The 24,297-nt window shown below is 49.4% G+C and overlaps 1 protein-coding gene across 2 annotated transcripts; it reads left to right on the top strand.

Moving 5' to 3' along the window:
* The first annotated feature begins 3,080 nt into the window (after positions 1-3,080).
* Positions 3,081-17,552, top strand: MPC1 (mitochondrial pyruvate carrier 1). Of its 2 annotated transcripts, XM_082669037.1 has the most exons (5): positions 3,081-3,271; positions 10,478-10,481; positions 12,756-12,852; positions 16,560-16,692; positions 17,015-17,552. In XM_082669037.1, exons 1-5 carry the CDS (start codon positions 3,201-3,203, stop codon positions 17,037-17,039), a joined length of 330 nt encoding a protein of 109 aa, XP_082525163.1. In that variant the 5' UTR covers positions 3,081-3,200; the 3' UTR covers positions 17,040-17,552. The 2 variants fall into 2 exon arrangements, with proteins under 2 accessions (XP_082525163.1, XP_082525162.1); XM_082669036.1 differs by lacking the exons at positions 3,081-3,271; positions 10,478-10,481 and adding an exon at positions 9,448-9,839.
* Positions 17,553-24,297: the final 6,745 nt, after the last annotated feature.

Genomic DNA, 24,297 nt, shown 5'->3' with positions numbered 1-24,297 from the left:
GGCTCAGGGCCAGCTCCCCCTGCAGGCTCCTACCACCAGCTAAGCCTGGGTCGGAGCTGGGAGCTACCCTTTGGGTGGACCTGGTTTTCCCCTAACCTGATTTTCCACATATACAGAACCAAATGATCGTGCAGGAGAAGCAGAGATGAGCACCCCCCACCCCCCCACCCCCCACCCCCACCCCCCCACCCCCCACCCCCACCCCCACCCACCCCCGCTGGCGAGCTCTGACCCCTCCGACCTTCCTCCAAGGACAGAAATCCACACAGATAACCTCTCGCCACCTTTGTCCTTCAGGAGAGTAGATAATGCTCAGAGGATTAAAGGGTGGTGCAAGGTACAACCTCTCCCTAATAATAATAATAAGAAAACAAACAACCCAGTAGCAAAAGACAGGAGGGCAGGCGGGAGCCCTTCCCAAGGGGGACGCAGGGAAGGAGAACTGGACATCCCCGCCCTTCTACAGCACAAGCACTGCCGTTGCACACACCGTAAGTAAACACAGCCCGTACTAACAGAGCTGGCCATGAGAGTGCTCTGAACCCGGGGCCAGCCTCCCTCCAACCTCTGGCTTCAGCCATCTGTCAAAGCTCACAGTCTGTCCTCAGCCAGCAGGGAAGCTCTGAGCGCAGCCTCGGCGGTGACTGCCTTTCCTGGACTCGGATGGGCATGCGGGTTCCCACTCACTGCTAGGCCTTTGCAGTCACTTTCGCAAACCTGGGGTTCAAAGTAGCCAGTGATGTCTGCATCTTCACCTCCCATACTCTGTCCGTGCAGGGACCACGGAGGGTTGGGCCTTTCTGAAGATTTAGGAAATAATGTAGCTGGGTTTATCTACTGTTATGTTTTCTTATACATTAGCCCATACTGCCTGCTCCATATTTAAAGCAGCAAAGATACTGTTACATGAAATCCTCTTTGCCCCAACATCTGAAATAGTGGAGAAAGTATGGCTCTCAGAGTAAGAGAACTGGGTTCAGATCCCAGGTTAGCTACTTAGTAGGACATTTATATATTCCTTTATCCAGTATATTCCTATACTTAAATACTCCAGTTGACATTCCTCCACACAATGGGAAACCAATGGAAAGCTCAAAGGCCCAGCTGAGGCCCAAATGGGAAAGCTGAGTCTTCGAGGCCGGCCGAGAGAGGACAGCAGTAATTGGGACAGATGACCTCAGCAGCCTTTCTCCAAGTGCTGTCATTTGACAATGAGGCTCAGGGCTCCACTCTGGACCTCCTGAGGCTTTGAGGTTGGGGGGTCTTCTGACAGCTCAAGTTTCAGAACCACTGCTCATGAGGGAAAGAAAAATATTAGGGGATAAGACTGAACCACTGAGATCCAGGAGCCCCTTCTCACATGGCAGGGGGCAGACACAGTTTGGTTTTATTTAAAAAGTCCTTCAGTTTCCTTACACCCACCTTCTGGGTTGATGTGAGGAGGAGAAATTACATTTGAAAAGTGCCTCTTGGGACCTCCCTGGTGGCGCAGTGGTTAAGAATCCGCCTGCCAAAGCAGGGGACACGGGTTCGAGCCCTGGTCCGGGAAGATCCCACATGCTGCAGAGCAATTAAGCCCGTGCGCCACAACTACTGAGCCCGCGTGCCACAACTACTGCAGCCCGCGTGCCTAGAGCCTGTGCTCCGCAACGAGAAGCCAGCGCAATGAGAAGCCCGCGCACCGCAACGAAGAGTAGCCCCCGCTCAACGGAACTAGAGAAAGCCCGTGCGCAGCAACAAAGACCCAACACAGCCAAAAATAAATAAACAAAGTGCCTCTTGGTCAACAAATGGGAGGTATTAATAATATTATGAATAATAAAGACAGCTTTGGTCCTGCTAGGTCGTACATTCCTCTCTCCACCATAAAGCACCAGTGGAATCTAACGGCCTTCCTGGTGTTATTATGGGATTGCAACATTGTGTATTAAGATATACTTTCACAGAAGATCAAGGTTAGGTGTGACCCATAGACAGCCTAACAGGAAATAAATCTGATTCAATGAAACGATTGCTATTTTAACTCTCAAAGGCATTTTGTTTCTTCTTTAATGCTTTTTATTTTGAATAGATAGCATATGTTCATTTTACACGCTTCAAAAGGAACAAGGGTATACAGTGAAGGTTCCCTCCCTCCCTCACCCCCTTAGCCCTCCCTACAGGTAAACACTAACATTTCTCCTCTATCTTTGGAGACAAATTTATACTTTCTTTGTCCCTATGTACAAATGACTGGCATACTTCACACAGGATTCTGCACCTTGATTTTTTTCCCTATAAATTTTAAAGATCTTTCCATATCAGCACACATAGTTCCCTTATTCTTTTAAACTACCGTATAGCATTCGATGATGGAATGGATGCACCACGATTTATTTGACTCTGTCCCTTTGGTGGATATGTAACTCATTTCCAATCCTTCCATATCAAAAATAATGGTGTTTACATTCCAACTGAAGTCCTTGCTAGAGATGCCCAAGGGTCTCTGCCCCCATGCTCTCATCCGGGGCATTTTAGATGACGCGGCCGTCTACAGTTTTGGCCAGGGTAAAACATTTACAATAAACAAAAACAAAACAAAGCCCTTAACAGCCGGAGCCTCCCACGTCTCCCTCTCCACGCGGTGCGCCCCACACGTGGCGCTGCGGTTCCCGCGCTGGTCCAGAGCTAGCGGACCTGCTCTCCGGCACGTGTAGCGGCAACTGCGTACGCAGCCCGCGCGCCGCTGCTGCGCTCCTCCCGGCGCCCACCTCCAGTCTGGAGCCTGCAGGCCCGGGCGGCCGCAGGGGCTCGCGGACGCTGCAAAGGCCCACGAGGTGTGGGCGGCGGGTAGTCCCGCGCGCCCTCGGACAATCATCTGCCCGCCCTGAGCGCGCCAGCGCGGATGCCTGGCAACCGCCAGCCAATCGCCGCCGGACCCCGGCCGTTTTACGGCAGCAAGCCTCGCCCCCACGCGCTGCCGAGGGGCGGGGAGGAGGTGTGCGGCGAGCGCGAGCCAATCCGTGCCGCCGCCTCCCGCCCTGCGCCCTCCCATTGGCCCAGAGTCAGGTGGCGGGCCGCGACCGTACGGTGGGGCCGAGCTGTCGTGAGGCACGCCGGCGAGCGGTTGCGGTGTCCGCGCTGTCCGCTCCGCCGGGTGTCATTGGGCTCCGAGGAGCGGCGCCCAGGGCACCGCGGGCGGCCTGGTGTCTGGCACGGCCATGGCGGGCGCGCTGGTGCGGAAGGCGGCGGAGTATGTCCGGAGCAAGGACTTCCGGGACTACCTCATGAGGTGACGAGTCCCCGGGGCCGGACCCACCAAGGGGTCCGGTGTGCGGAGCCGACGCCGCCGGGACGAGGGGCCGCGAGGGTGCGGGCAGCGGGGTGGGCTCCGCGCAACGGGGCGGGGATTCCGGGGCGGCGGGGCGGTGGGTTGCGGACAGCGGGGTTGGGGCTCCCGGCCTTGGGGCGGGAGTCCAGGCAGCCGGGCAGGGTCCCGGGGTAGTGGCGCCTGGGGCTCCGGACAGTGGGGCAGCGGGGCGGGCCGGAGCCCCGGTGGGGGGAGCCCCACCCCGGCGCGGGCGGGCGCCGAGAGCGGGCCCGGTCCGGCGAGTGGGGCCGGGGCTCCGGCTTGCTGCACCTGCTTGGCAGGTGTGTGCCCAGGTGTGCGGCGGACCTGCCCCGGGCGCGGGCTGGGAGGGCGCGTCCCGGCATCGCTCGGTGGAAGGTGAGCCGCAGGTGCTCCTTTTCCACGACAAGGGCACTGAGCCTGCCCGGTCGACCTCGCCCTTCGGATTTCGCAGCTTCAGGACGTCAAGCGTGGGACGGAATCAAATCTAACATACGAATATTCTGCCAACCAAGGGCATACTTTTTAATATTCTGCTTTCCATTAAGTCTTTATTTTCAATGAGAAAGAAAGGGCAGTGGCGGGATGAAAAGCCTACTTCCTATGTTTTATTTTATTTTTTGGCTTCGCCGCTCGTCAGGCGGGGTCCTAATCCCGCCCCCACACAGGGGCCACCTGCGGCCCCTGCATTGGAAGCGCTAGTCTTAACCACTGGACCTCCAGGGAAGTCCCACTTTCTGTATTTTATTTTCGCCTGTAATCTTGAGATGCTTGCTTTTTATTTCATTTATTTAATATAACTTTAAAACCGTTTGATATAGTTTATTTAGGTGTATACATTTTAGTTTTTCTTTGTGATTTTTTTTTAAACCTAGGTAAGTGTAGGGCTGCAGTATTTTTCAACAGGTTAGTGTAGTAAAGAGGTGAAGTGATGACAGCTGAGGAGAAATAAGTATCCATAGGGTACAGTATGAAGGCAGCTTCATTTTACCAGTAAAAGAAAAAAAAAGGATTATTTTTTTTAAATTCTGAATTTTATTGCAAATACTGTTTGCTTGTAATTTTAAGGGCAGTAGGGTAAGAAAAATAATTGCCACGTGGTAAATTTGGAAACAGAAGCTTCACTCTCGACTTTCCAAAAATGAACTTTGTGTACTTGCATAGGACCATGGTTAATTAGGACAGATGTTTAGTACTGTGGAGCAGAGTATTCATCAGAGTAATGTGCTGGGGAGATCGGAGGAGAGTAGTCATGGGAGGCTGTGTTATTAGTCCCTGCAGTCAAGTTTCTCTATGACTTCAAATATTACCTTAGGTTTCACTAATGTTTCTCCTTTGTATGAGCCTTCCTAATAGTTAAGTACAGCTAAGGGTAAAACTGTATGATGTAATTAAGAATAAAGTCTTATCCATATTAGAAATATGCTGATGATTACCTAACATTCTATTACACAAGAAGAATTTGTAAAATATATGTATTTTCAATGAAGAGAGTTAGCCCTGCTTTTCTACATGTATGGTTTTTTTTACTAGACAGGTGTCTGTGAGCCAGATATTTCAATTGAATACTTTGATATATGGTCTAACCTTTTTTCAAAGATTAAGTTCATGTAGCTTTAATGTTTACATGCCTTTTCTAGTATTGCTTTAATTGTATCAAGCTCTGACTAAATGAGGAAAAAAAGAGAATTGCAGTGTCCAGGAAAGTGCTGCCTGGTAGGACATCCAGCTAGGATTCTGAAGAATGACTTCTAGCCAAGGGATCCCCAGCAGTCAATCCCAGTGGACTTTTGTTACCCTGTCTGTGAGATGGGTTTAATGACAGTGCCCTATCTGGTTGGGTTGTTGAGAAAAGTAAACCAGATGAGGGATGTGAAAATACTTGGAAACCCCAAATCACTACGTATTTCTATTATATCTTGCTATTTTTGTAGGAGAAACATTTTAAAAAGTGTACTGATATGGGAAAAGTTAAAATCTTCAGTGTGAGTGTTACTGAACAGAACTTGAGTCTGTGCACCCGACGCACAGCAAAGCCGGTCTCCTGACACTGGTTGTGGGGAAGGGAAGTGCAGCGTTTACTGCAGGGCGCCTGCCAACCAAGGAGAAGGGGCAACTCATGCTCAAACTCCCAGATGGCTTTCAGGGAGGGGTTTTTAAAGACACATTAGGAGTGAGGGTTGCAGGGTGCGTGATCAGTTTGTGGACTTTCTTCTGACTGGTAGGTGGTGAGGTAACAGGGTGATATTTTGGGAATCTTTATGTCAACCTTCTAGTTCCAACTAGTCTGAAGGCTACCTCTTGTGGTGGGAATGTAGTGACCATCCTCCACCTGGGTGGGAGCCTTAGTTCCTGCAGAACAACTCAAAGATATGTGTTAGATTGATATGTGTATCCCTTCAGGAGGAACTAGGGCTCTGTTTTATCGCTGAACTATTGTTTAAGCTATCATTACTTTTCTTGCTTAACTGCTTTTCCTTCTTCCTGCATTCCCTCACTTCCCTCCTTAGCAACTGCTTGAGTCCGCCCTTGGGAACTTGGGGAAGGCCTGGAAGACTCAAGCCTTTTTCTACAACAAGAAACGGGGGACACAGAGGGGCATTTGTACTCAGGAAGGCCCTGCAGGGTCCTGCTCAGTTTCATGAGGCGTAAAGCTCTGCGATTTTGACTTGGAAATCCTTCTGTGGACTGAACAGGTGAAGTGAGATGTCCACTGGCCTTGTCTTCCCTGCTGCTCCTGGCAGCAGTAGGATTTCATGCCAGCCTGCAGAGCAGTGATTGGGCTGATATCAAAACGCTCAGCAGCAGCTCATTTATTAGCTTTTTCTCCAGAAAGGAGTCACTTCTCCCCAGCATTTATTAGAGGAACGTTTCCCCTGTTTGGTCCTCTAGTCTTCTTGCTTACGGCCCCTGCTTTGCTTTGGCAAATAAATAAAGCCATAAGGAGACAATTTCATATTCTCTTCCAATCAGAGACGGGGCCCTGTGCCTTCTCGCCTTGTCAATCATTTGCACTCCTGAACAACTCAAGCTCTCTAGCGTTGTTTTTACAGCCTGCCGAAGGGGTGTAGAGGTTTTCCAAACTAAAGCTGCTCTAGAATTTTTAAAGCCATTTTATTAACAACATAGTTGAAGTTTTTAGCAACAATTTAAAGTCATATTTTACATAGATTATAACCTCCTGTCAGTTACATTTTATGGATAAGACTGAAATGTCTTTCTTACTAAAGTGAATTTCCAAGTGTATTTTAAAATGTTGATTTTTTTTTTTCATTGAGGAACAGGAGTTAGAACAGGCTGTAACCAAAGGCAGTGTGTGGACTTTGATTGGATCTGATATGGGAAAAAACAGCTATAAACGGCATTACTGGGACAACTGGGGCATTTAACTTGGGTCTTAGTATTAAACTGTTAAGTAATTCCTGACAGTTTTTGTTGGAAGCGATGGCAGTAGTATTACACCTATAGGTGATGGGTTTGATGATGGGTTTGCAACCCAGCCCGTTTGCTTTCCAGCTGTGTAGTCTTGGACAAATTGCTTGGTGTTGGGGCTTTGGTAGCTGTTTGACAACACAGCACAGTGCTGTGCATATTACAAAAGTAAATGTTCTCTTGTTATTGTTATCAGTATTCCATGTTTAATCCCTGGGCTCCCAGTGCTCCTTCTGATGCCTTCCATCCTTTCACTGATTTCTTCTCACTTACTTTAATGAAAATCTTGAATCAAGAACTTCCTGGATCTCTATTATCGTTTTGTTTTGTTTTTTTAAATAAACTATTTCCTCACATACGTTATTGGTGGAGTAAAAGAAGATAGCTGTCTCTTTTTTGCTCTTATTCTCCCTCCTGAATTTTGGTTAAGAAAAATAAATTAGATGAGCAACTAAGTTTTGAGGTAGGATGTGTGTTCTAGTGGCTGAGTCGGTCAAGGTCTGTGTATGTTTATCCTAGAGATTTACTCCCCTCCCTCAGAGAAGTGAACAGAGGTGTACGTGCACATATGTATTTGGATATATGTGCAAAGAATGCTTGCTTAGGTAGAACCTAGATCACGAGTATTTGAAAATCAGTTAATCAGTCAGCATGCTCTTGTAGATCTGAAGTGAGTTGGCTGTTGGCAGTGAATAGTCTCCAGTTAATGAGGTTATCTATTCTAAGTTATTTTAACTTCTTAGTTTCCAGGAGAGCTTTAAGAATTTATATTTACTACCCAAGTGAGAAGTTGCAGTGGAAAACAGGGAGTCTTTCACAAGTTATAGGATATTAGAGCTGGAATGGACTTCAGACATCAGGTAGTCCAACACTTCACCTGCCATATGGAAAAACAGATCCAAACCAGGCGGAAAAGTTGAGACCCTCTGGACGCCAAACCTGTGAAACCAAAACAGGAATGTCATTAAGATGACATTAAGATTTAAAGGGAAATGGTTATGCACAAAAACCTTTGAAAAGAAGGTTTCAGGTACTTTCTTTGCACCTACTTTTCCTGTGTCTGCCTCCCTTCTCTGCCATGCTGCTTGCATACCCGCCCCTGGCCTTACTTCCCTGCCATGTAAATGACCTTCAGAAAGTTACTGAGGCTGAAAGCGTTGAAGCAGAACTGGCCACAGGAATCTCTTTTCTGCCGTCCAGTTTAGTTTTGACCATCTAAATACAGTTGAATATCACACATTCTGATTGTTAAAACTCCCTCTCATTTTAACTTGGACTAGAAAATGAGGTACAAGTTGCTGAGCATAACTGAAATGGCAGTGAGCGTTTTCAGCCTGTAGGAGAACTGCAGTCTCGAACGTCTCCAAGCCTTACCCCGCTCTCAGTGATGACATAAACAGACTATGCTAGGCTGCCACTTAGATCCTTTTAGTACTGTGTAAGCAAGTTATAAATTACTCACAGTACTTTCAGAGAAAGCTAACAGTTACTGTCAGTAATTTTAGGAAAGGAAGAAACAGATTGGCAATGCCGAGAAGACACTAAGAAAATAAAAATGAGCTTAGAAGAAACCTGGAGCCAAACAAACAGTATTCCAAATTAAGGAGAATCAGAGGATAAAGTTTATGCAGGGTAGTCATCCTCCTTTGTCACCTCCATCATCATTCTTAACGGGGGAGATCGGTTTTTCCTCCACAAGAATTCAAGGTCGTAAGGGAACCAAGAAAACCCTTATGCATTTTGAGGTTGTTTTAACCTTCACTGAAATAAAATACAGGCAACATACCGAATAAAGAGAAAGTCAAGGGTATTTTCCACACAGTTTTAACATTATTGTCCGCCAACTGCAGTTTGTGTTGCTTATAAGTTTACCTTTCTTTGGAACAGAAGCTAATACATACTAGGAAGCTTTTCTTGTCCAGTTTGGCTCTGCGCAAATATGCTTCTCAGATTTTTTGCCTGAGTACTTGATGCATGTTTTGGACAGTTCTGACATAGAATTAAGGGATGCTGAGTTGTGGCTTTTTGTATTTCCCAGGGATGTTTAGAATAAATTTATTCTCAGATTGGCTTATCGTCATTAAACCACTATTAAAGTGATGTGATCAGCTTTATTTTTGTGGTCACTTTCACATAGGACTTTGGGATTGAGCAGAGTATGATGGCAGAAGTTATTCCTCCTTCACACTCCTTTATAACCTGCCTGTTGTAAAATAGGGTAGAATTTGAACTATTGCACAACTCAAGGAAAGAGTCCTGAATTGAAAACTCAATTATCTCCAAGCTGACAACTTAGATTTTAAGAAACACATCTTTTAAAATATTTTTGTAGGAAAAAAATGTGCCATTGGTAATTTACAGATAAATAAAAGGCCTGTGTTCAGATCCTGAACAAAGGAGAGTGACACCACAGGTGACTATAGTCCATAAACTACTGGATCCTGCCCTCTGACCTGATAAGGGACTCACCCTCTCTGCCGTCCAAACACTGTGCTGAGCTTGGACTTGCTGTGAAATACAATCTTGGCAACGTAATTTGTTACCGCAGTTGAAACATTATCTATTAAAACAGTGCACTTAACATTGAAAGACAGACTCTTTCTAGGCTGTTCGTATTTCATAACAGAACCTATTTGAAGTATATTATTAGCATCGTCAACAACTACTCTCATGCTGGAGATTAGAACCTCCTTGACCTCTGCATCAAAACAACTAGCGGAGCTGTTTGGACGAGACAGTGTGTATAGAGGATTTTATCATTTTATTTCAGTAATTCTTTCAGGAGCTACACTTTCAAGAGTTTGCCTTGTCAGAACAATTAAGCTATATCCTGAAAAGAAGAAATGCCATCTCAGAAGTAAAATTAATTCGACGTATTTCTGAATGGTATTAATTTTAGCATTCAGGAAAACAATTCACTTAACATTAGAAGACCTTTCTCTTCATTCGTTCAGCAAACATTTTCTGAGTGCCTTGTGAATTCTGGGTACCACTTGGGCCAGAGTTTCAGCTGTGAACAGAATATGGAATTACACGCCTATTTTTAGGAGCTTACGTTCTGGTGAGAGGCTGTTGGTAAGTAAAAACGGAAAGTCCGTTGCTGGTAGAATTCTGCAGCATTGTGCTTCTCTCCAACTTGTCATTTTCAAAGAAATGCCCCCTATAAGCCTGTGCTGTCCAGTCTGAGAGCCACAAGCCCCAGGTGGCAGGGGAGCTCGTGGAGGGTGGCCAGTCCAAGCTGAGCTGTGTCGACACCCACCGGATCTCGGAGACTCAGTGCCGAAATAGAATGTAAAATACGTCATCAATAGGTTGTTATTGATTACGTAAAATAGTTAGAAATGTTGGAATAAATAATAAAATTAACTCCTGTTGTTTTTCACTTTTGTTAACATGACTTCTAGAAATTTTTAAATTTCATGTGACTCCTGTTCGTGACTTGCATTATATTCCTGTTGGATAGCTCCACTCTAAGGATTAAGTTTACGTTTCATAAAATTAAGGTTTACTTTCATTAGGTCAAAGTTATTGACCTAATATCACTAGATCTTCTCAAGAAAAAAAAAAGAATATGTGCTCCTAGTGTTGTAGTTCTGTTACTGAAACTTGAACACATGTATGAGGTTAAAGTAACCGAAATCTTACAAAGCATCTGATCTTTTTTTTTTTCCCCTCATGTCTCTCCTGTCTGAACCTCGGTGACTCCTCACAAAATAGTACGGTAAGAACCTGTCGCTACTTCATATCAGGCTTCTGCAGACTTTCTGCATTAACAGAGTATGGACAGGAGACAGCTATCATGCCACATCCTGGGACCTTGTGGGTCCCGGGCTAAGGGCACCTCCAGTGACCCCTTGGTCCTCCGGTTCCACTCTGGACACTAACTTCTCTGCAGGACCAGTGCATTGACTGATGAATATCTGACAGAGCACAGACCAAACATGTATTCCAGGAAAGGGAAGTGAGAACTAGAGTCTTGTACTCGATAGAAAAGATGTATTATTAACTTTCTGTGGTTAGATATTTTAGTAACTAGTGTTGAAATTATCTTTACCTTTTATGTTCTTTTTATGAAATATCTCAAGTATATCTCAATGCTTATAATCACAAGTGTATATATAGCCCTTAACTTGCGGAACGCTGCTTCATATAACCCTACACTCACCACAGTAAAACTTTGAATACTGTCTTGTGACCAGAAGTCCCCCGGGCTGCCTCAGGTTTCAGATTTATGCCGTGGCCTCTTACTACCTGGCCGCAGCTGTGAGCGCAGACGCCTGGCCTGGCTGAGCCTCTCAGGGCAGCCCTGAGTGTGTGCATAATGCGGGGATCTGGGGGCCACCGTGCAGAGTAGAGCAGAGCGGTGGAAAGTGATTAAACAGGCAAGCGATGGGAATAGACTGACGTGGTCAAAAAAAGGAGGAGAGAAACATCACTGGAGTAACAGAGAGTTGAAAGTGAAGGGACACAAAGGGAAGGACAGGAGGGGAAACAGGCGGGTAGGTGAGGAGGGACAGATACTCCATCACCAGAGGTCTGGAGGATGAGGAAGGAGGAAAATGGCCAGGCTTCATCTAGGCACAAGAAGCATTAAAGTGTCAGCAATGAGTAGCTGAGACAAAATCCAGTCTGAAAGCAGGAGGACTAAATAGCCTTCCCCAGAACCTCAAAGATTCTTTATACCAACTGTGCCTGAGGTGCGGCGTCCATAACTCAGGTGTGAGATTGTGCAGTACTCACCATGCTGGCAGTAGAACAGCTCTGACAGTTTTACAGCTATTTAAGGCAGAGGCCTCATGCTTACATTAAACACGTTATGTAAATGTTTCAAAATATTCTTAAATCATGACGAAGGTAATTCTCACTTATTTTTCTTGCATTTCCTTGTTTCTCATTCTTACGAAGTTTTTGGATTTTACTGACTCTTGGTCAGTATTAGAAATGCAGGTCTAGAAAGGTATTTTGCAGTCTGCGTTTATCTTAAATGCTCTGATAGGCAGAAATAAAGCACTGCTTAATGTTCTGATAACTGAAAAGGGTCTTTACCCAACAGTGTGTGGTTTCCTTCATATTTTATTTTATTTTTTGTTTTTCACTTTTTTTGGGCCGTGCTGCACTGCTTTCGGGATCTTAGTTCCCCCTCCAGGGATGGAACCCGGGCCAGGGCAGTGAAAGCACCAAGTCCTAACCGTTGGACCGCCAGGGAACTCCCTCCTTCATATTTTAAAGCATTATTTGCAAATCGTACATAAATAAAACAATTTTTAATTTAATGGGGAAAGCCCCTGGACTTATTTCAACCTCAGAAGTTAAATTAAATTGCATGTTGCTACTGTTCAACGTGGACAACTTCATTTCGGTACCCTGGGATGGCCATGGTCGTACATGAGAAACTCCTGATCCATTTCTTAAATATAGACTGTTCCTATTACTTCAAAATTAATTTTCAGTTTAATTTCTCATTATCTGGGGGTCTGAGTGTAGATTTTTAGGTTCTCTGATCTTCATATAGCTCGTATGAGCTGAAAAGCAATTTCTTCCCTTATTAAGTTACTTTCTTCAGAAAAAGTATCCAACTTAGGGTCTGCATTTTAAGAGATGTTGACAAATAAATACCTTAATGAAAATTTGAAAAAAGTTTGATAGATTTAAACGTTACATTACGAGAATGGTTGTAACAGGTTTAAGTTGTAGCAAGAGTGACTTGTGTAAGAATTTAATCTCATTCGAAAATTCTCTAAACGGGACAGTCTGAGATTACTTAGTTGTGATCTGGAAGCTGGTAGGGACCTTGGTAAAGTGCCCGATCCCTTCTGGTTTGGGGCTCTCACCTTGTGAGAACTGCTGATTCATAGGCACATGCTTGCACACTGAACGCCTGCACGGTAACCTTCCCCAGTTAACCGCACACTTCACGTCACTGGTTAAGAGAAGTTGTAGCTGTTCACGCTCTGTCTTCACTTTTCCTCTTCTTTCTCCCCTCATTTTTTAACAGCACTTTTGGGGCCCAGTAGCCAACTGGGGTCTTCCCATTGCCGCCATCAATGACATGAAGAAGTCTCCGGAGATTATCAGCGGGCGGATGACATTTGGTAAGGATGCAGATTGGAATAACTGGGAGGCTCTTCATATAAAATCATAGCATAATACAGCTCCTGCTTACATTTCAAGTGCGTAGCACCAGACACTACAGTCACCATTAGAAAGTAACGTAAAGCGCCTGACGTCATTGATGGGTGTTACTCCTCATGGTAAGGAAGGAAAAGGGTTACTGTAGTTGGAAGTATTTGTTAAGGTCCCGTTTGCCTTTCAGATGTAGTCCCCCTAGTTAAGGAGTGTGTCCTCTTGAACTTTATGTGGAAAAAGGATCTTAAAGTTTACCTGAAGTCCTGATATTTGAACATAAAACTCGTTGAGGGGATTAAATAGCAGTTCTTTCAGATAAGGGACTATAAACCACTCTAGGGGACAGAAAAGGAGGCTAGAACTGATGTCAGTTTACTGACATTATGTTCTTTAACTGTTTAAGTAATAAGTAACAGTACGTAACGGGAGCAAACCATCTGATGAGTTTCCCATTCATGGAAGCATCTAAGCAATAGCTTTTATCATCTGTAAAGGTTTTAGCAGAAAAGGTTCTTTTTTTGAGGCAGTTGAGCCCTGTCAGCCCTCAGCTGGAGGCTGTAGGTCACTGTCCTGCGTGTCCCCGGCAGCCCTCAGCTGGAGGCTGCAGGTCACTGTCCTGCGTGTCCCCGGCAGCCCTCAGCTGGAGGCTGCAGGTCACTGTCCTGCGTGTCCCCGGCAGCCCTCAGCTGGAGGCTGCAGGTCACTGTCCTGCGTGTCCCCGGCAGCCCTCAGCTGGAGGCTGCAGGTCACTGTCCTGCGTGTCCCCGCAGCCCTCAGCTGGAGGCTGCAGGTCACTGTCCTGCGTGTCCCCGCAGCCCTCAGCTGGAGGCTGCAGGTCACTGTCCTGCGTGTCCCCGGCAGCCCTCAGCTGGAGGCTGCAGGTCACTGTCCTGCGTGTCCCCGCAGCCCTCAGCTGGAGGCTGCAGGTCACTGTCCTGCGTGTCCCCGCAGCCCTCAGCTGGAGGCTGCAGGTCACTGTCCTGCGTGTCCCCGCAGCCCTCAGCTGGAGGCTGCAGGTCACTGTCCTGCGTGTCCCCGCAGCCCTCAGCTGGAGGCTGCAGGTCACTGTCCTGCGTGTCCCCGGCAGCCCTCAGCTGGAGGCTGCAGGTCACTGTCCTGCGTGTCCCCGCAGCCCTCAGCTGGAGGCTGCAGGTCACTGTCCTGCGTGTCCCCGGCAGCCCTCAGCTGGAGGCTGCAGGTCACTGTCCTGCGTGTCCCCGCAGCCCTCAGCTGGAGGCTGCAGGTCACTGTCCCGCGTGTCCCCGCAGCCCTCAGCTGGAGGCTGCAGGTCACTGTCCCGCGTGTCCCCGGCAGCCCTCAGCTGGAGGCTGCAGGTCACTGTCCTGCGTGTCCCCGCAGCCCTCAGCTGGAGGCTGCAGGTCACTGTCCTGCGTGTCCCCGCAGCCCTCAGCTGGAGGCTGCAGGTCACTGTCCTGCGTGTCCCCGCAGCCCTCAGCTGGAGGCTGCAGGTCACTGTCCTGCGTGTCCCCGGCAGCCCTCAGCTGGAGGCTGCAGGTCACTGTCCTGCGTGTCCCCGCAGCCCTCAGCTGGAGGCTGCAGGTCACTGTCCTGCGTGTCCCCGGCAGCCCTCAGCTGGAGGCTGCAGGTCACTGTCCTGCGTGTCCCCGCAGCCCTCAGCTGGAGGCTGCAGGTCACTGTCCCGCGTGTCCCCGCAGCCCTCAGCTGGAGGCTGCAGGTCACTGTCCCGCGTGTCCCCGCAGCCCTCAGCTGGAGGCTGCAGGTCACTGTCCTGCGTGTCCCCGGCAGCCCTCAGCTGGAGGCTGCAGGTCACTGTCCCGCGTGTCCCCGCAGCCCTCAGCTGGAGGCTGCAGGTCACTGTCCTGCGTGTCCCCGGCAGCCCTCAGCTGGAGGCTGCAGGTCACTGTCCTGCGTGTCCCCGCAGCCCTCAGCTGGAGGCTGCAGGTCACTGTCCTGCGTGTCCCCGCAGCCCTCAGCTGGAGGCTGCAGGTCACTGTCCTGCGTGTCCCCGCAGCCCTCAGCTGGAGGCTGCAGGTCACTGTCCTGCGTGTCCCCGGCAGCCCTCAGCTGGAGGCTGCAGGTCACTGTCCTGCGTGTCCCCGCAGCCCTCAGCTGGAGGCTGCAGGTCACTGTCCTGCGTGTCCCCGCAGCCCTCAGCTGGAGGCTGCAGGTCACTGTCCTGCGTGTCCCCGCAGCCCTCAGCTGGAGGCTGCAGGTCACTGTCCTGCGTGTCCCCGCAGCCCTCAGCTGGAGGCTGCAGGTCACTGTCCTGCGTGTCCTCGGCAGCCCTCAGCTGGAGGCTGCAGGTCACTGTCCTGCGTGTCCCCGCAGCCCTCAGCTGGAGGCTGCAGGTCACTGTCCTGCGTGTCCCCGGCAGCCCTCAGCTGGAGGCTGCAGGTCACTGTCCTGCGTGTCCCCGGCAGCCCTCAGCTGGAGGCTGCAGGTCACTGTCCTGCGTGTCCCCGCAGCCCTCAGCTGGAGGCTGCAGGTCACTGTCCCGCGTGTCCCCGCAGCCCTCAGCTGGAGGCTGCAGGTCACTGTCCTGCGTGTCCCCGCAGCCCTCAGCTGGAGGCTGCAGGTCACTGTCCCGCGTGTCCCCGCAGCCCTCAGCTGGAGGCTGCAGGTCACTGTCCCGCGTGTCCCCGCAGCCCTCAGCTGGAGGCTGCAGGTCACTGTCCTGCGTGTCCCCGGCAGCCCTCAGCTGGAGGCTGCAGGTCACTGTCCTGCGTGTCCCCGGCAGCCCTCAGCTGGAGGCTGCAGGTCACTGTCCTGCGTGTCCCCGGCAGCCCTCAGCTGGAGGCTGCAGGTCACTGTCCTGCGTGTCCCCGCAGCCCTCAGCTGGAGGCTGCAGGTCACTGTCCTGCGTGTCCCCGGCAGCCCTCAGCTGGAGGCTGCAGGTCACTGTCCTGCGTGTCCCCGCAGCCCTCAGCTGGAGGCTGCAGGTCACTGTCCTGCGTGTCCCCGCAGCCCTCAGCTGGAGGCTGCAGGTCACTGTCCTGCGTGTCCCCGGCAGCCCTCAGCTGGAGGCTGCAGGTCACTGTCCTGCGTGTCCCCGCAGCCCTCAGCTGGAGGCTGCAGGTCACTGTCCTGCGTGTCCCCGCAGCCCTCAGCTGGAGGCTGCAGGTCACTGTCCTGCGTGTCCTCGGCAGCCCTCAGCTGGAGGCTGCAGGTCACTGTCCTGCGTGTCCCCGCAGCCCTCAGCTGGAGGCTGCAGGTCACTGTCCTGCGTGTCCCCGGCAGCCCTCAGCTGGAGGCTGCAGGTCACTGTCCTGCGTGTCCCCGGCAGCCCTCAGCTGGAGGCTGCAGGTCACTGTCCTGCGTGTCCCCGCAGCCCTCAGCTGGAGGCTGCAGGTCACTGTCCCGCGTGTCCCCGCAGCCCTCAGCTGGAGGCTGCAGGTCACTGTCCTGCGTGTCCCCGCAGCCCTCAGCTGGAGGCTGCAGGTCACTGTCCCGCGTGTCCCCGCAGCCCTCAGCTGGAGGCTGCAGGTCACTGTCCCGCGTGTCCCCGCAGCCCTCAGCTGGAGGCTGCAGGTCACTGTCCTGCGTGTCCCCGGCAGCCCTCAGCTGGAGGCTGCAGGTCACTGTCCTGCGTGTCCCCGGCAGCCCTCAGCTGGAGGCTGCAGGTCACTGTCCTGCGTGTCCCCGGCAGCCCTCAGCTGGAGGCTGCAGGTCACTGTCCTGCGTGTCCCCGCAGCCCTCTGCTGTTACTCGCTGGCGTTCATGAGATTCGCCTACAAGGTGCAGCCTCGCAACTGGCTGCTGTTCGCCTGCCACGCCACCAACGAGGTAGCCCAGCTCACCCAGGGCGGACGGCTGCTCCGGCACGAGTAAGTAGGTCCCGCTGAGCTTTGTGTTCTGAGGAGCTGGGGAGGCCTGTGTCTGTCGTGGGGCGGGCTGTGACTGTGCGGCTGGGGAGACTCGATGCAGAGCAGAAATACGCTGAGAAGCGACTGCGCCGTTGAGACAGTGCGATGAGAATTCACTTATCAAACATGAAAATTAGCATGAAATAGGGTATTACTGTTCTTATGACATCGTGAGTTGAAATACATGTTAACGTAAAGGTGTCCTCTTAAAGCCCTCCAAGGCCTTCGAGGCTGGCGGTGAAGTTTTGTTTCTCATTGCGTTTGTCTTTGTGCTCCTTCCCAGGATGTCTAAAAATGCCTCAGCATAACAAGGGAAAATGAAGAACCGGCTTCTTGAAGGGGTGGCATTGCCAGCTGCTGCTGCTGAGTCACACATTCCACCCTAGTGAATAGTCTTGCTAAGAGAAATATGCAGAATGCTATTTTTACTAACCAGACGATTCTTCTAGAAATAGCAGGGAGTTCCCAAACCCACTCTCGGCTGCCTTACAAGTACTGAATGTTTTACTTCTCTTCAGAAAGCGTAGCTCCAATATGCGATCAATGTAATGATTCCCAGTGATGGTTTTATCTGCAGTAATATGTATGTTATCTGTTAGAAGTTACCTTATGAAAAACCGAAGAGAACAAAATTTGTAACCATCAGCATTTAAGTACTCAGAAATCCTGACCTTTCGTTTAATGACCATGAGACAGCTGGCAGCTGGCCACATAGCTAAAATCACATTGCCAGTGTTTGAAAAGGTGTTTGTGTTTCCATGCAGTGTGTATATTGAAATGCTGTAAATTAATGGCAATAAATGATTTAAATATTTGTCAAATGAGCATGATTAAATGCCTTATTAAGAAACTGAAGAACTATATCCCTAAAAGGTCAATTACAGGTGAAAAGTGGAACTCCTTGAAAATGATTCAGATGGCTAGGGAAGTGACAAGCTGGGGGCCAGTTTCGGGAAAGCGTCCACATTCCCAGCTGTTCATAATGCGCTCTTGCAATGGGCAGATATTAGAAAAGGCACCCAAGCACTGCGCCTAAAACTGCCCCGCACTAGCTGACTGCAGGCTGCCCGGAAGCATCCTGGGCTTGAGTTTCCCCCCGAGGCAGGTCAGCTAACGTCTGTGCTGTTTCCAGGGAAGCCGTGGGGCTTGCAGGCCCACAGCACGTGTCGACGGCCTGGTGGCCAGCGCCACGCTGGGCCCCGGGAGTGGAGGCTGACCTCTGGGCAGGGAGCCAGCTCTGCGGGGCAGGGGTGGACCCGTGGCCCGAGAGCGTCCTGAGAGCACAGTCCTCACGCCTCAGGTCACATCACGCACTTAGTTGGAGTTTTTCAACCTTCACCGTGAACGTGAGCACGGTTTCCCATCTCCTGGCAATAGTGGACGAGAGCGGCAGGCGCAGGGCTGACGTCGGCGGGTCTGTGTCCCAGCACCTCCTCAGCTAGCCTGTCCCCTCTGAATCATTTCTGTCACTTTTTCTTTCCTTCAGAGGCGTTACACCGCTTTCAAAGTGCTTTCGGATGCGTTCTTTGAGCCACACGCAGCCCTGTGAAGCCGGACTGGTGCGCTTCCACACGGGGTACAAGGGGGTGTGCGTGGCGGGGCCTCCTGACACGCGGCTGCGTCTGCCCCGCCACCCGGGGCTGGGGGCCCTCAGGCTCATTCCTCCACAGCTCACTGGAGTTGAGGGTGGTTGAAAGCAGCTGGCGATAAGAGCCCAGATGGGTTTAATTCAGTTAAAACCGTGCGTCCTGCTTAATCTGATATACAAGTAATACAACTGGTGAGAAATTCAAACTATACGGACGCATATAAAGGAGCCACCGCAGCTCGTGCCTTTCTTCCTGTCCCGTCTGTCCGGAGTCACCACTGTTAGCTTTTGTGGTTTTGGATCTTCCGCTTCCCTTTTCACCTTGGGAAACTCGTCCTACCTACCTGTCTCTAGTGCTAAGTGAGGAGCAGGGATAGCCCGCGGGGGTCAGCCGGGCTGGAAACCGAGATGCCGCCCCAGGCCCGGGACAGATGCTGCCCCAGGCCCGGGAGAGATGCTGCAGAGATGGGAGCAGGAGAGGGCCCGATAACGTCAGTCGACGGTCTGCTTCCCTGAGCTGCTCTCACACCTGGTGAGGAAATGGGGCAGAGGCCAGCAAAGTCACTAATGCTCTGAATGAACACAGATGAGCAGGGCGTGTGCGCGGGCAGAAGGTGTGCGGGGAAGGGGTCCCGTGGGAGCCGCAAGGTGGACGGCCCACATCAGAGAGGGTCCTGAGGGGCCCAGACAGAGGACACCGGTCTCGTACCCTGGCAGCTCCCTGATGGGGTCTCGGGAAGCCCCCAGCTGTCCTCTTTCTCTGAGCACAGTGTCCCGAGTACTGGCAAGGACAGAGGCAAGGATTCCAAGTGAACAATGAGAAAAGGTGGGGCAGGGTGTGCAGTGTTCCACGGCTGGCATCTGACCCCTAATTTCCTACAACGTCGACACCAACAGGAAAGACTGTGCTCTGGAACAAGATTTTGTAAAGGTTCTTGGTTCCTTTAAAGTGACCAGTGTCTCATTAGCAAACAGGACACTTAAAACAAGTGGGCGTTCCATTTATAAGTGAAACCCTCTTCAAGCAGACTGACCAGACGACATGAAAACTTCGTTGCCGTGGGGACTGGACAGGAGCCCTCCTGGGAGCACCGACTCCAGGGCCTGGGCAAGCTCGGTGCTCTTCCTGGGAACTTAAAGAGCTCTGTCTTGTGGAGACATCTGAAGTGTGTCATCACAGCATGGTGGTCAACACTGTACATCAACTATACTCCAATAAAGTTAAAAGAAAAAATGTGGCTCTTCGGTCTACACTGTGAGAGCAGTGCCTGCTCCCTTCAGGGTGTCCTCAGGGCATCATACCTGAGCATTGGGGGTGTATTAGTAGAGAACACTGCCAGCAATGTCAATACATAAATACGTTAACAATGAACAGGAGTTCACATTTACAGTAACAACAGCTGCACAGCTAAAACATGAAAACACAAGGACTGGGTTGATGCAAAATGTAATTACTCTAAAGGCCCAATGATCCTGTAACCGAGCAGGACCCGATGGGGCCTTCCTGGAACAGGCCCCTCCCCCAGGTCCTCTTCATCAGCTCCGCTCTGAAGTACCCAGATCATAGTACCTGATGCACCTTTCCCGAGTTGTTTTACAGATGCTAAAACCGCCACCAAATGGAAGAAATTAACTACTTGACGACCATGGGCACGTAGCCCCCAGCCCTACTGGCACCTAAGGATTGATCATGTGGACCTCTGTGACCCCACCCTGTGACCTCACCATCAACCAATCAGAGAACTGTGCACGAGCTGATCACACACCCTGGGAGCCCCCTGCTCCCTCAGCTGGCCTTTGAAAATGCTTTCCTGAAATGCATCGGGGAGTTCGGGTGTTTTGAGCACAGCTGTCTGGACTCCTTGCTCGGCGCCTGCCGTGAACGCTGCACTTTCCTTCCCCACAGCCCGGGGCCAGTGGCTTGGCTTTACCGTGCGGGCAAGTGGACCCAAATTTGGGTCGGTAAAAATACATTTCCAGATTTTTAAATTACCACATATAACGTTGTCTCTAAAAATACTCAAGATCTCAAAATACTTTTCATTTCAAATAATAAAATACAGAGAGAATTTGAAGCTACGAATGCACTATGCCACCTCCATGATAAGGGACACTGACTGTCAGGGCCAAAGTGCCACGAGGGCTTCAGCCAAGGAGCATTTCCTTTCTCTGACAAGTCACGGGACAGAGGTGACCATCGTGAAGTACGTCCTGCACTGCCCCATCTTTCCCACCCACAGCGTGGGTCCTGGGCTGGGACGTGTACCTCCCCGGGAGCAAAGGGTGATAAGCGTCGGTGGTGACAGTTGCCACACGCCTCCCTGCAGAGCTCAGTGACTCCTTTTGTCTTTCTACATTTTCATCCAGGATTTCTTAGTCGTTTTCTCAGGTGCATGTGTAGGGAAGGTTTGCAGACAGTAGCGGGAAAGCAGCAAGAGTTGTTACAACATCTGAGGTCCTGACACCCACATTACATCAGAGTTCTTCCCAGTCATTTTGAGGCTGGAGATAGATGGGCTCCAGGCGGGGCATTTACAGCCAGCCTCCCGGTTACATTTCCTGAGGCGGGAGGCAAGTGGGCTCCAGGCTAGATATTTACAACCAGCCCTCTGTTTGTACTTTGAGATAGAAATAACAACAGGACCAGGGTAAATAGTTGGATTTTGCCTCCTGAGGACACTTTAAGATAACAGTTGCGGCAGGAACAGAGAGGAGCTAACCCTTGTTTGAGTAACAGATCCACAGGTCACGTATCTCCCATCCTTGGGGCAAGGGAGGCATTGCGCATGTGCAGAAAGGCTCCTTGGGGGTCAAAAAGGAGGGGGCACCACCCCATAATATGTGACGCCAAGGCCCCCCATAGGCCTCTGGGCTGGAATCCATCTTGGAAAAAAGTTGCACGCGCACGGTGGGGAGGGTCCTAGGGGAGGTCGGGTGTGGAGAAAGATACCAGATAATTGGCCTAAGGCAAACAAAGACCTGGAAGGAGTGTCCTGTCAATGACTTAACCGCCTCTTTACCGCGCTCCGCCTGGTTGGTGGGGGACACCCACACCCTTTCCCTCCAGGGGTGCATCTCTGCCCTGCTTCTGTCTTAACTAAACAAACTGCTTCTCTGTGTGCTCTCCCACTTGTTGTGCCGTGTCTCTAATAATAAACTTGTGCCTGTTTTTACAGTTTTTGCCTCCTTGAGAAATGCATTTTTCTTTCTTTATTTTTCCCATCAGCATTGTTTATTTTTTTAATTAATTTTTATTGGAGTATAGTTGCTTTACAATGTTGTGTTAGTTTCTACTGTACAGCAAAATGAATCAGCTATACGTATACATATATCCCCTTTTTGGATTTCCTTCCCATTTAGGTCACCACAGTGCATTAAGTAGAGTCCCTGTGCTATACAGCATGTTCTCCTCAGTTACCTATTTCATGCACAGTATCAGTAATATATATGTGTCAACCCCAGTCTCCCAGTTCCTCCCACCCCTCCTTCCCCCTTGGTATCCGTACATTTGTTCTCTACGTCTGTGTCTCTACTTCTGCTTTGCGAATAAGATCATCTGTACCATTTTTCTAGATTCCACATGTATGCGTTAATATACAATATTTATTTTTCTCTTTCTGACTTACTTCATGACACTCTCTAGGTCCATCCACGTCTCTACAAATGACCCAGTTCCTTTTTATGGCTGAGTAATATTCCATTGTATATATGTGCCACATCTTCTTTATCCATTCGTCTGACGATGGACACTTAGGCTGCTTCCATGTCCTGGCTATAGTGAATAGCGCTGCAGTGAACATCGGCGTGCATGTGTCTTTTTGAATTATGGGAGAAATGCATTTTTCAGTGGGGAAAAGAGCCAGGGAAAATTTGCTTGTCTGGTGGCTTGCTGGTCTAGCAGCTAGGATTCCTGGTTTCCATCCAGGCTACCCAGGTTCAATTCCTGGTCAGGGAACTAAGATTGCGCTTCAAGCCACCAGCCACTGCTGCCTCTCTGAGATCAATTTCATTGTCTCAAAATAATTTGTTTTTTCGGGCCCAGGAGAGAGCCAACAAGAGCAAAGCTTGGTGACTGGGGGGCGGTAGCCCCAGGCAGGGCGGTTGCTTTGGAGCCATGGGGGGTGGGAGGAGGGCGGAGGATGGCCTGGGGGGAGGTGCCGGCCAAGGGGTGGCCAAGGGGCTCCCAGGATTGTGATGGAGCTCCCAGCTCCACAGAAAAGCTGCGTGAGAATCAGCTACCCTCCCTGAGAGCTTTACTACAAAAGCTGATCTCAAAGCCAAGACCTGCTTGCTGGCAGGCACCTCGGGCAAACGTTCCTTAGGCGGCGGGCACAAAACGGGCTGTTGGTCTATATTCCTGATGGAGCCCGGCTCTGATTCCTCTCAGTTGCTCTGAAGGTCCAGCTGAGGCCATCGAGACAATATTTCAGCCCCAACTAGTATTTCTCACCTAATCATGCATGAGGGCCGCTAGACAGTGGTGTTCTATGTCCAGTTATCGGAGGGCCTTTTATAAACTAGGGCTTTACTCCATTAACTAAGACTATACCCTAACCTGGACATGGGCCCTACTGAAAAGGCAGGATAAATACTCAATTCTTTCCTTTTCTGCCCAATTTTTAAAGTATAATTGGTTCAATAGCTGTTTCAGTTGTAACACATTATTTCGAATTAATTTTTCTGGCGTTTTCCCTTTTGAGCATAACAGACTCACGAATTTTCATAGATTGAAAGTGTTTTTATGAACAGTGTTTATTATCATTTTTTGGCTCAATTGTCGTAACTTTAGCCACTGGGAGCCCCCCTCCAGGTCTCTTGGGCTTTGATCCCTCCTGCCCACTCTGAATGTTCGCTTCCCCACCACGAAGACATTTCTACGTGTATGGGGAGCGCGGGCTCCATGTATATGGGAAGTGGGGTTTGCGCCCTACACATGGGCTCTCGGTACCCACTTGCTGCTAGAGGTACAGGGCTTCTTGGCCAGTTCAGCGCACAGTACTCAAAAGGACTTTAAAAAGAAATCATGCATTCATACTGATACTTCCCTGTCAATTCTACTATAGTACCTCTACTTAATTTCTTTCACTTTCGTAATTGAATCTTTTATACTGAATTGCATTATTTCTAACACAAACGTTTCATTACTTACTTGCTTTACCCAACAATATAAAGAAAAATGGTTTCTCAGTCACACCATTATTACTGTAAACAATGAAACTACTGAATACAAGCCCGAAATTTCCCTTATTCTTTGTCCTTGGAATGAATGTCCCAAGTATGTAGGTTCCAAGTAATCGTTCTAAATTCACTTAAAATAATCTTTTGTCTCTGCTACGCAAGCACTTCCCCAATGTAGAGTTCAACACAGTTGTTCATATTTATTTTCAATGTGAAGGCTCTTGCATTCTAGCAGCTGCTAGTTCTTAGAAGGTGGCAGCTCCTGGCTTGTGTTCCTAGTACAGGAATTGGGGGCCAGGCAAATGACTATCGGGGAAATTCCATCTCTATGATCGCTTCAGTTCTCCAGTGTAGACGGTGAAGTCTGTCTACACTCATGGGTTCTGGCTGAACAAATCAACTCTACCTTTTCCTACTTAATTTCTAGTACTGTTACAACCTACATAGTTTAATTTTTTAATCTTGTACTGACGTGCACGTTTTATCTTGTGCCCTTTTTGAACTATCACTTTTCTCTTTAAATAGAAATAATAATATCCAAATTTTCTGCATACCACTCTCTGTATTTTCACACCAAGGCTTACATTATATACATTCAAATAATTCTCAGTTAATATTTTCTTAACCACATGCAGTCAGTGTTTAATTTTCTTGTAGGGAGATTTTGAGGAGACACATGGTCCCAAGATTCCACAGGGTAAGCAAAGGCAACACATGTAAAAACAAGCTCTCTTTATTTTTTAAATTTTTGTCTGAAATCCTCTCTTCACTCAGAAGTCAGAATGCAGGGTTTGCTTTCT

The sequence above is a fragment of the Grampus griseus genome (assembly GCF_964374135.1).
Source record: "Grampus griseus genome assembly, chromosome: 13".
Taxonomy (NCBI): Eukaryota; Metazoa; Chordata; class Mammalia; order Artiodactyla; family Delphinidae; genus Grampus; species Grampus griseus.
The sequence above is the reverse complement of the archived record's forward strand: the minus strand, read 5'-3'. Positions and strand labels throughout refer to the sequence as shown.

What these genes read in the sequence shown, in the direction of transcription:
- MPC1 (XM_082669037.1), top strand. Translation starts at nt 3,201, where the DNA reads ATGGCGGGCGCGCTGGTGCGGAAGGCGGCGGAGTATGTCCGGAGCAAG. An exon ending in CAGCGGGCGGATGACATTTG is followed by an intron (nt 12,853 to 16,559) that starts GTAAGGATGCAG and finishes GTGTCCCCGCAG; the next exon opens with CCCTCTGCTGTTACTCGCTG. An exon ending in GGACGGCTGCTCCGGCACGA is followed by an intron (nt 16,693 to 17,014) that starts GTAAGTAGGTCC and finishes GCTCCTTCCCAG; the next exon opens with GATGTCTAAAAATGCCTCAG.